Consider the following 12,278-nt stretch of genomic DNA (forward strand, 5'->3'; position numbering starts at 1 on the left):
TTTCATGGGCAATGATTCAGATGGACTGAATCAAATCACGGTGAACCTAGGAGATGTGGTAGACCTGATTGACAAACTGAAGAGTAGTAAATCACCTGGACTGGATGGTATACACCCCAGATTTCTGAAGGAACTAAAAAATGAAATTTCAGACCTATTAGTAAAAATTTGTAACTTATCATTAAAATCATCCATTGTACCTGAAGACTGGAGGATAGCAAATGTAACCCCAATATTTAAAAAGGGCTCCAGGGGCGATCCGGGAAACTACAGACCAGTTAGCCTGACTTCAGTGCCAGGAAAAATAGTGGAATGTGTTCTAAACATCAAAATCACAGAACATATAGAAAGACATGGTTTAATGGAACAAAGTCAGCATGGCTTTACCCAGGGCAAGTCTTGCCTCACAAATCTGCTTCACTTTTTTGAAGGAGTTAATAAACATGTGGATAAAGGTGAACCGGTAGATATAGTATACTTGGATTTTCAGAAGGCATTTGACAAAGTTCCTCATGAGAGGCTTCTAGGAAAAGTAAAAAGTCATGGGATAGGTGGCGATGTCCTTTCGTGGACTGCAAACTGGCTAAAAGACAGGAAACAGAGAGTAGGATTAAATGGGCAATTTTCTCAGTGGAAGGGAGTGGACAGTGGAGTGCCTCAGGGATCTGTATTGGGACCCTTACTTTTCAATATATTTATAAATGATCTGGAAAGAAATACAACGAGTGAGATAATCAAATTTGCAGATGACACAAAATTGTTCAGAGTAGTTAAATCACAAGCAGATTGTGATAAATTGCAGGAAGACCTTGTGAGACTGGAAAATTGGGCATCCAAATGGCAGATGAAATTTAATGTGGATAAGTGCAAGGTGATGCATATAGGGAAAAATAACCCATGCTATAATTACACAATGTTGGGTTCCATATTAGATGCTACAACCCAAGAAAGAGATCTAGGTGTCATAGTGGATAACACATTGAAATCGTTGGTACAGTGTGCTGCGGCAGTCAAAAAAGCAAACAGAATGTTGGGAATTATTAGAAAGGGAATGGTGAATAAAACGGAAAATGTCATAATGCCTCTGTATCGCTCCATGGTGAGACCGCACCTTGAATACTGTGTACAATTCTGGTCGCCGCATCTCAAAAAAGATATAATTGCGATGGAGAAGGTACAGAGAAGGGCAACCAAAATGATAAGGGGAATGGAACAGCTTCCCTATGAGGAAAGACTAAAGAGGTTAGGACTTTTCAGCTTGGAGAAGAGACGACTGAGGGGGGATATGATAGAGGTGTTTAAAATCATGAGAGGTCTAGAACGGGTAGATGTGAATCGGTTATTTACTCTTTCGGATAGTAGAAAGACTAGGGTGCACGCCATGAAGTTAGCATGGGGCACATTTAAAACTAATTGGAGAAAGTTTTTTTTTACTCAACGCACAATTAAACTCTGGAATTTGTTGCCAGAGGATGTGGTTAGTGCAGTTAGTATAGCTGTGTTTAAAAAAGGATTGGATAAGTTCTTGGAGGAGAAGTCCATTACCTGCTATTAAGTTCACTTAGAGAATAGCCACTGCCATTAGCAATGGTAACATGGAATAGACTTAGTTTTTGGGTAATTGCCAGGTTCTTATGGCCTGGATTGGCCATTGTTGGAAACAGGATGCTGGGCTTGATGGACCCTTGGTCTGACCCAGTATGGCATTTTCTTAGCAATGCCAACCCTCAGCCACGCGTCCGGCGAATTCCATTCCTGTTCGACTAACATCTGAATGGAATCATGGTATAGGAAAGCCGCGGAAGGACGCCTGATGCTTTGCAAAACCAGATCCGCAGCATCCTTACGCGCGTCCGCCGCTGGAGACTGGAGACCCAGTTCCTCCAGAAGAAGTGGCGCTAACTCATCTTTACGGAATAGCCGGAGAATCTTGGGGTCATCCCCCTCTATCGGCTGTCCGGAATCCAGGTTGTCTGGGTCCCCCAACGTCCGTGTCCGCCCTCCCCGAACAATCGGAGTTGTCCTGCGGAGCCTCTGTGGGAACACGCAGCCCTCAAGCGGGCGCAGCTCCTGCCTGCGAGGACCCCTGCATGCCCTGACCGGGGGCCACCCCAGGCAGGGATCCTCCCCGGGATAAACCAGGCTCCGGGAGTAAGGGGGGAGGGAACTGACTACCCACACCAGACTCACCCCCTCATATTGCACCAAAAAAGCTTTGTACATTAACAACACAAACTCTGGCAAAAAGGGAGCCGGAGTCCGCCCATTGTCGGGCGCAGGCAAAAGGGCCCCTTCCCCAGGCTCTATTGGGGCTCCCTGTCCCCTTACAGGACCTGGGAGCACCAGTAAAAGTACTGGGGGGGGAATCCCCCAGTGTCTGAGGTGCCGGAAATTTGAGCCCCAAAGGACTCAAAATGACCGCCATTCCGGCGGTTTCCCCAGCGGGACGCCTCACAGCCGCTGCCGGGCCCAACGAAATCGGGGAAGGCCGAGACAGGCACCTCCTACGTTCAGCCAGCCTGGGGAGTTCGGAGGGACCCTCCCCCCCGGAAACGCAGGCCGCTGCAACTTAGGCGCACCAGGGTGGACCCACACGCACAACAAGCCACCCCCCTCACCATCGAGGCACTGACGAGTCAAAGTAAAACAGACAGAAAAAACAAAAAGAAACCCATGAAGAAAACACCGCCGAAACCGCGCCGAGAGTCGACACAGCTCCTACCTGTTCCTGATCCTATTCCTCCTCCTTTACCTTTTTTTTTTTTTTTTTTTAAACTTTACTGCTCTAACAGCAGTCTCACTGAAACTTTCCTCACCTGCGCTGAAGAGAGCTGTTCAGCTCAATTCAGCAATTAACCAAAGAGAGAAAAAAAGTGAGAAAACTAATTTTGGAGCCCAACATGTATCAGGGAGGGATCCGGACCACCGGATGTGCACCTCACAGTTACGGGATGTGGGCGTACAGAAGGGTCACCGACCCCCACCCAGATAGGGTCGGGGTTCCTTACCAGCAACCCCGACCCCCTGGGAGGAAGGCTCTCAAAATTTAAAAGAAAAACATCTAAAAAATCCTAAACCAAAACTGCAGGGTTCAAGCATCAGCCCTGCCCTGCTGGGAGACAGAGAAATACTGAGAAACTGCAGGGGGCATCAGCATAGTTAAAGCAGTGGCAGTTTTACTTTCTCTTTCTCCGCCTGCTGGCACGGATGTATGACCCAGGAGTCTGGACTGATCCGGTACATACAGGGAAAAAAGGGATACTTCCCTGTTCCACTGGGCTTGCAGTGCAGAACTGCAAGCAGATTCCACTGCTGTCTCATGGAGGATGAGGGATCCGGATCACCAGATGTCTACCCCACGGACCTATGGACCCAGCTATTAGAAAGGTCACCACCCCCTGCTCGTCCACCTCAATCCAGGGGGGATGGCCCACCTGGACCTCACAACTCCCTTGGAGGTTCCAGAAATTTTGTCTTGTAATCTTTATGTTCTCTCTCTCAAGACTGTAGGTTTTACACCATCTACCATCTGCTGTCTCCACCTACTGGTGCGGAGTCACAACCCAGGTGTCCTGGACTGATCCTGGTACGTACAGGGAAGTGGTAATGCTTAGTAAAATCATGCAAAGACCACCAATTTCGTGCTTTACAGATTTCCAAAGGAGAGATCAATCTCAACTCTGATTACAAAGTCACCTGCACCCTCATGAAGTGAGACCACACCTGCTTTAGCAATGGAACAGTGGAGTCCACATAAGCTGCTGCAATCACCTCCTTAATCCATCGTGCCACCGTAACACTAGAGGCCACTTTTCCCTTTCTTACTCCATTATACAGGACCAAAAGGTGATCTGACTTTCTGATGCCCTTATGACCTTGAGATTTTGCTAGCATTAAAAGGCCCATGTATGTGAGTATATGGGCCAAGCATGAGCAACTCGTATTTTAAAACTGGCAAATTGTGCATGCGCAACAGAACACGACAAAAAGGGGCCGGGGCCGACATATACACATTTTTTTTTGTTTTTTAATTGTTCAGTTCCTTCATGAACAGTAACATTTAAAGGCTATTTAAAAACAGAAATAGTCAGAGAAAGGGGAGAGAGAGATAGAGAGAGAAGAGTCTTCACTTCAAATACCCCTAGAAGCCCCTTAGGGCTATTCAACTGAACAGAATGAGGGAGTGCAAGACTTTCACTTTGACCCACCAGAAAGAACACATCAATCCTGCTTTTCAAGCAAAATGTTTTAATAATCTGTCCTACAATGCTTTGGTGAACATCTGGGATTCTGTCTGATAGAATGCTGTCCATATAATTGATCTATACTGGATGCCAGTTCCACTGAATCCACATAGATTTACTCTCGTGATATTCAAAATGCTTAGACCCCCACCGAAAGGGACAAAGACTGTTTTCTTTAACTCTTGGGCCAGTCCAGGGTGTAATACATGTGATCATTCTTATGAAACATGTTTAACGGAAAGGGAACGGGTCTTGTACCCCTTAAATCTCTTCATCTCGCCAAGATTAAGAATCACACTATGGCACAGGAAAGTACGACTAATCCCCACTCTTAAAAGCATGAGCATCAAAAGAGCTTGCAAGACCCAACTATTTGTCCTCTCCCAATGCTGCAAGGATCAGAAATTAAGCTTCAGCCATCTTACATAAAGTATAACTGTTGATCTAGCATTTTTTTGCCACTTGCACCTTCCAAACACCTCTTTGGGGCCATGGTTGGAATCAGCCAGTCAGCTACCTCTAATCTAAGTAGTCCCACCTTTTCCTAAAACCTTTTTTATATATGTTTTAAATGAGTTTTTATATGTATTTTTATTATGTATATATATTATACCATGTAAACCGTTTTGACGGACTAATTGTTTCAAACACGATATATAAACTTTTCAAAATAAATAAAGAAGACTAGCACTCAGGCTCGCCAAATGACATGTGGGCATGATATAGGAACAGAAGAATCTTAAAATGTTTTCCGCTGTTTAAATATTTTTCAATTCACTGAGCTGCTTCATACCAGCCACTTAATAAGGATGCAGAGCTGGACTATGCTCGAATAAGGCCCCCCTATTTTACCGCCCAGAGGAGTATCGTAGCTCATGAGGATAGACTGAAGGTGGTGCAGGGGGAGGTAATCAAGTGAGGAATCTGTACACCCTTTTAGAAAAAGAAAGCTATTGTTTTACAAGACATAATATATCCTCCTGATCATAGTCAAAAAGCAAGTTGAAATTAACATTACAGTATAACTTATTTTATTCTTAGAGTTATGAGGTCCTAAGAGGTCCATTTTTAAAAATCATAATACATTATGAATGAGTTTCCATTGCATAAAAGCCATGTAAACTTTTCTGTTCAATGCCATGAATCATCTAAAAGAATAAAAGTCTGTATTGCATGATGACCTTTTCCATTAATTATGGAAAACTTACTTGCAGGCATCTGAAAAGTGGATCCAAGTGCTCCCTGTGCACATAAGATGCAGATGCCTCTACCAGGTGCTTGACAGCCTGTCCAACCATAGCCCATGGTAACATCACTTCAGTTTCGGTAACAGGCCCCAGCTTTTGCACAATTAATGTAAGAGCCTATGGGGGAAAAGGATTAGTTACAAAGGAACTATAGCTTCTGTAACAAAAATAAAAGTATTGGATTTTCTTATGGTTACTAGTACTCTATAATAATCATCATCATTTTTATAGCGCTATTAGACATATGCAGTGCTGTACAACTGTGATTAAGTATTCAGGTATGATAGGCCCCGACCCCAAGAGCTTACAAGCAAGTGGGTACCTGATGCAACAGGAAATAAAGTGATTTACCCAAGGTCACAAAAAGTGTGAGTGATAGAAGTGGGATTTGAGTCCTGGTTTCTCTGGTTTGCAGCCCATTGCACTAACCACTAGGCCACCTCCCTCCATTATTAATCATTTACTTCTTTAAGATGGACAAATGTGTCATACACCGGAGGCTGATTTCTCCATCACTGATACTGACATCTCAGGACACCAGATACGTTTGCCAGATAATGTTTGTGCCACAAAGGCATAATGAGGAAAGTACCCCATGGTTAGGAATCACAAGCTGCTGGCAATACATTTTTGCTTTGTGTGTCTCTTGCTCAGAGAGCTGAGTCTGAAGGGAACAAAGTCCACAAAGCACAAAGGGACTGATTTATGAAGTTTCTTCTTCATCTGTGCTGACAGGAAAAGCCTTTGATAAAATAAGCCTGAGGCCCGACAGACAGAAGAATCAGGCATCTAATCCTCATTCCAAGCATTCCTTTCCCTAACAATAAATGGATAAACTGAAAAGGTGTAGGTAAACAGACCACTAGCATAGGGGCCAATGCACTAAGCAATTTTCCCAGAAACACAAAGTGAGAAAAACCCTTTGGTACATCTGACTCTAGTGCTACCACTCGCACCCTCATTAGCTGGTAAAAACAGGCCACATTGCACTGATCACATTCAAGAACCCACTCTGCAGCCGTTCAGCATAAACAGATGAAGGGTGACCTCAGGGGAAGAATGATTTAAGAACAAAGGCCATGATAAAAGCTGGGCACACTTCATACCAAGCTTTAGTAATAATTAATAATAAACTATGTTTGGACAAGAAGAAAAAAAACCTAAGAATAACATCAACAGGAAGAGGGGAGAAGCAGTATGAAAACAAAAAAAAAAAAAAGAAGGAAAGAAGATATTTCTTCTGTTTTGTGTAACTAATCACAAATTTTCATGCAATGTAACTACTTTTGTTACAGCCCTTGCCCTTCTCTGAAATTTTACACTAATCCATTCTTGGTTAAAGCAGCCACAATTATACAAACACAATTACAAAAAAATAAATAGAGCCCACTAATGAATTTAACTGATTCTCCTAGGACAAGCAAGATGTTAGTCCTCACACATAGGTGGCATCATCGGATGGAGCCTGGCACAGAACTTTGATCTCAAAGATTCTAGAGTTTTCAGCATGCCCTACTGAGCATGTGCAGCTGTAGCCATCGGCGGAACCGACTCACCTGCGAGACCCACAGGGAATGACTGCAGCAAAGTCCCTGGCAAGTGCAGGCCATGTCCTGCAGGAGCAGTTTTTTTTTTTTTTAATAACAGACTCTGTCAGGCTGCACAGGGAAGAACCCACAATGCAGCCGGCAGATAGTTGGAAAAAGAATAAACTACAAGAAAGAAAAGCTGCAACTCTAGAAAAAAATCACTTACAAAACTAAGAAGAGAGCAAAGCTGAATATCGTGAAAACAACATTTTCTAATTAAAAAAAAGAAAAAGAGCATGAACTCCACAACAACCGCGAGACGACAGCTCCGCGGATGAGACTGAGGGTCTCTGACTACAGCTGCACATGCTCAGTAGGGCATGCTGAAAGCTCTAGAATCTTTAGAGATCAAAGTTCCATGCCGGGCTCCGTCCAATGATGTCACCCATGTGTGAGGACTAACATCCTGCTGTTCTAGGAGAACACCTGTTACACGTAAGCAACTCTGCTTTATCTTTCACTTCCTCTCCCTATGCATACTAAAGTGTCAGGATTCATACAGGACACCAGAAGAGGTATGGAGCCCAGGTTTGCACTCAAGTGATCTGTGAGCTGACTCACTATTTTGAGGGCTCCTGGCTCATTCTGATGATGTTCCCCAATGTGGGAAATGGGGAAGAAAGGGATGTGCTAACATCCTGGATTTCTCTGCCATGCCTATAAACTGGAAGCTCCCAGAAGTGGCTCATCTGGCTCAGCAATAACCACCTTGAGTTTTGACCATGAACATTCCGCTTGAAGCAAGATCTGAGTAATGGAGAACACATTGCTTTCTGATTCGGTACTGCTTGTGCTTACTCTCCTTCACAAATATTTTTACAGCATAGCTCCATCTTGCTCCATCTTGCTCCATCTCGGACCATGTTCAAGTTTCACTTAAATCCAAAACTCCTAACTCTTCCTGATCTTGGCCCTCTCATGTTATACATGTTTTACTGTAATAGTTAAGTGATTACTAGAAATCACCTGTCTTATCTGTGTATCTCAAATAGATTGCAAGCTCCATGGAGCTGGGATGGTCTCTATTTTATGTATTTGTACAGAGTTGTGTACATCTAGTAACTTTATAGAAATGTAAATAGCAGTAGTAGTACTTCTCGTGACCACATGCTGGGTTCTGCTTATTGAGCATAGTTGTGTGGAGGAAAGTCTGTTACCTTGCCCGCGGAGGAGTGGAACATATTTCTGACACCTTTACACATCTCGAAGAGCAGATGTCCCACGCCCTCTGCCTTTGCTGGGTGCTCACCAAGATCAAGAAACATGAAATTGAAGAGAGCATTGTGATCGGAAACCTGTAAACAAAATATCAGAAAAAGGAAAAACTTGTTACTTGCAATACAAAGTCTGACTGCTTCCTGGGAACAAAATAATACAAAGAAGGGACATTCTGCCAGAAGAATGCAGTAAAATCGAATGGCTGTAGTAAAGTTTCCCCTTTTCATATCGCACAGTTTTTCTTCTGATGTAGTGACTACAACTAAGCCTGTCCCAATTCAAAAATACAATTAAGATTTCCTTAGGCCAATCCTTTTCACATTATCCGTACACGAATTTGAACTTCAGCTACTGAAAATTTTGGGGCAGGTTTTCAAAGGCTACGCTCGTAACATACGCACGTAACCCGAGAAAATCTGCCCCTGCGCGCGCAAGCCCCGGGACGCGCGTATGTCCCGGGGCTTGAAAAAGGGGCAGTCCGGGGGTGTGGCGGCGGTCTGGGGGTGGGGTTGAGTGCTCCGGCATAGTGGCCTGTGCCGAGGCATGGCGTATGGCAGCCCGCCGGCACGCGCAAGTTACGCCTGTCATCAGTTGGTTAGGTGGAAAATTTAAAAATTGGGTAATTTAAAGTCCGGATAACTTCTGAAATATTGACCTCTTAGTTTACTTAGGTGGGTTTTCTCTGCTCATTTAAAGCCTTTTACTGGTGTTTATAATATACAGTAAATACAGCAAACCAATAAAAAGATGTAGTGTATATAGACCTATGTGCATTACACACACATACAAAAATATAGCTTTAGATATATACTATATACATATTTTATTTGGATGTAGCTCCTGCTTTTTCATTGGTAGCTCAAGGCAAGTTATGTTCAGGTACTGTAGATATTTCCCTGTCCATAGAGGGCTCTTGGTTCCCCCCTGGTGGTTGATGTAGGCTACCGTTGTTCGATGTCCGACATTAAGCGGACCACTTGACCCTGGAGTATGTGGCTGAATGTTAGACACGCCAATCTGACTGCTCGGGCTTCCAGGCGATATATGTTCCAGAATGCCTCTTCTTTGGTCCAACGCCCTGGGCCATGTTCCTGACAGTGAGCTCCCCAGCCCTGGAGGCTCAGGTCTGTCGAGAGGACCAGCCAGTTCGGCAGGGACAGGGTTACACCCTTGCCCAGGTGAGCCTTCCTGCAGCCACCATTGGAGCCGAGAACATAATTCTATCGGTAGGTGGAGGCGAATCAAGTAACCTTGAGACAGTGGATTCCAACGTGACAGCAGGGAGCTCTGAAGTGGTCACGTGTGTGCCCTCGCCCACAGTACTACCGCCAGGGTTGACACCATCAAACCGAGGACCTGAAGATAGCGTCACACCGTCATGCGTATTGTGTTCGTCAACTGACGCACTTGGGACATCAACTTCCTTATCAGCGTGGACGGGAGGAAGACCTTGCCCTGCTTGGTGTCAAACCAGACTCCCAGATAATCCAAGGACTGGGAGGGTTTGAGACTGCTTTTGTCCATATATTTATGACCCATCTGAGTTCCTGAAGCAAAGAGGTCACCCTGGAGATTCTCTTCCATGAACTTTGCCCAGATCAACCAGTCGTCCAAGTACAGGTGCACCAGGAACGTGAGAGGGAGAAGGGGCCAGCAGGGGTTCCGTTCGGACAGGGGCAAGCAAGGAAGTAGACTGCGCCTGTACAAAGGCCTGTAGTCCCTGGAAAAATTTCCACCCAAGAAAAGGCCACTGGGTCCATGCCTAGCCGAGGGGGAACTGGGATGGTCCCAGCCGAGATTCCCTCTCCCATGGAAGACCCAGCCAAGGGGTTACTCAGATCCAGAGTACTTCCAGTTAAGCTGCCAATCCATCATCTGAATGGGAGGAGCTAGGCTCAGCAAAGTCGGAGGAGCCCAAATCCCCTTGGGCTTTCTCACAGTGCTGACACAAGTTGGAATCCAGGTCAGACTGAGAAGCCCTAATATGACAAGCAGTACAGACAGCAAGGCGCTTAGTTTCTTGGCTGCCTGCGCCATTGGTGGCAGTAACCGTGCGCTCGATCGGTTCGCATTTAAAAATGTATGCACACAAATTTTGAGCGCTTAGGTGGGGCACGGAGAAGCGCACGCACAGCCCATGCACCCGGCTTTTCCTATAACCTGCGCTTAGATTACTGTGCATGATGTTATGCACACAGCATGTGCAGAGCCGACGCACTGTGTGTACCAATGTCCTATGGCGGGCAATACGAGATGCACAAGATGGCGCCGCCGCGGCCTAGCCCATCGGAGGCCACTCAACCTGCTCGTCAGCCCACTTCCCTATGCCCCAACGGGATCAGGAACGATGTCGGTATGGCGCGCCAAGACCGGAGGAAGTCTTACTGAAACCCCTCTACTTTGAAGGTAAATAGTATTCTTCTTGTTTTGTTTTTTTTAAACATACCTGGGCTCAGCGCTTTCCGGCTCAGTACAGAGACGGTCTCGGCTGCAGGGGGAGAGGGCTTTGACCATCACCGCCATGCTCAGCTTCCTGCATCCACTGCCTTTCAGCTGCTTGAGCAGTAAAGACCACGCCGAGAATGGGCTACCAGACCAAGGCACACCTCTGAGGGATCTCAAATGGGGAGGGACCTTTAGGTATCATAGCAGGAGAGCGGGGCTCAATCTTTTCTCCAATTTAAAAGTAGAATTTCTTCTTCCAAAAGGTACAGTGATCCCCATAGGGAAAGCATGTCTACATCTGCTGAAGACTGAGAAATACTGAAGGGCTGAGGACACTGCAGGGGTGTATCTAGGCAGGGTGATGTCAGCTTTGAAACCTGACTCCGACTCCATCTCCATCTGCTGGCAGGGAAGCACAACCCCATTGGTCCTGAGTCCATCTGGCTATACGCTAGGAAAAATGATTTTTATTTTTTTATGGACTAGTAAGGAGGAGGAGTTTATGGAGGCAGAGCCACCCAACCAGTCAGCTCCCCAACATGAGGGATTATCACCAAGAGACAGCTATTCCCAGAGCTCCTTTTGAACACTGCTTGACTGCCCATGTTGCTGCAAAGCCGATGGGTACTATTCAGCAACAGGTTTTTTGCACCAATTTCCAAAAAGGAAAATGCGTGAGTACTTTCACTTTAAAAATTGCTCTGGGGACAAAGTATCTGCAGACATTTGTGCTTGCTTTTTCTGTTCATATTTTTGTATGGAAGAAAAAAAAAAATCATCCACACATTTCAAAATACAATCCAGGCATATTATTTCTCCTCTCCCCTCCTCATCAAACCATACTCCCATGAATGCCACTTCCTGTTGCGATGAAAAGTCTGGGCATTGAGGTACCTCAGGCCCTCCCTCGTGCATCTCAAAAGCAGGGGCTGAACTCTTTGGTTTTATTGTTTGGTTCTTTTTGTTTTTTTCACCCCAGTGCCAGAAATTCCAAGCCAAGTTCTTCCCGATTGTCAACTGTTAACAAGGTGTCATACAAAAGTGGCAATTCTAAGTCAGTGGGATGAAAGCTGCGTTTTTTCAGAATTCAAAGCACCACCAGTACTTGTTTGGGACTAACTGAACCATCTGTTAAATGACCTGGGACACTGAAGGATGCAAGCTGCAAATGTCTGGCTGGCAAGGCTGCTTTGTGATGTCATACCCATGCTGTAACAGCAAATGAGTGACCACAAATTTTGAAAATAAAAAAATAAATATGTTAAATCAATGCAAATGACCCCCAAATATAATCAGTACTAAGGCTCTTTCCTCTTACTATGTCTATGGATAAAAAGCTTAGTAAATTGGGGTCCAAAATCAGTTGTGGCATGCTAATGCACTTGACCTCTGACCTTGATACATCAGAGAGATTACGCCCTAATTCAAATACGAGCTCCCAGCCACATTCTCAAATAGAATTCCCACATGTAGGGGGTCAGATTTTAAATATATCAGGGTGTCAGTGTGCTAAAGTCAGAATTTAAACCACTTAT

The 12,278-nt window shown here is 45.0% G+C and overlaps 1 protein-coding gene across 1 annotated transcript in view; it reads right to left on the bottom strand.

Moving 5' to 3' along the window:
* Positions 1–12,278, bottom strand: part of UTP20 (UTP20 small subunit processome component) — a 399,297-nt gene that overhangs the window by 351,643 nt on the left and 35,376 nt on the right. The window contains exons 7-8 of the mRNA XM_029599719.1: positions 8,238–8,375; positions 5,453–5,608 (exon numbers count right to left, since the gene is read on the bottom strand). Coding sequence (XP_029455579.1) covers positions 5,453–5,608; positions 8,238–8,375 — 294 coding nt within the window. The remainder of the gene's footprint in view (positions 1–5,452; positions 5,609–8,237; positions 8,376–12,278) is intronic.

The sequence above is a fragment of the Rhinatrema bivittatum genome, chromosome 4, assembly GCF_901001135.1.
Source record: "Rhinatrema bivittatum chromosome 4, aRhiBiv1.1, whole genome shotgun sequence".
Taxonomy (NCBI): Eukaryota; Metazoa; Chordata; class Amphibia; order Gymnophiona; family Rhinatrematidae; genus Rhinatrema; species Rhinatrema bivittatum.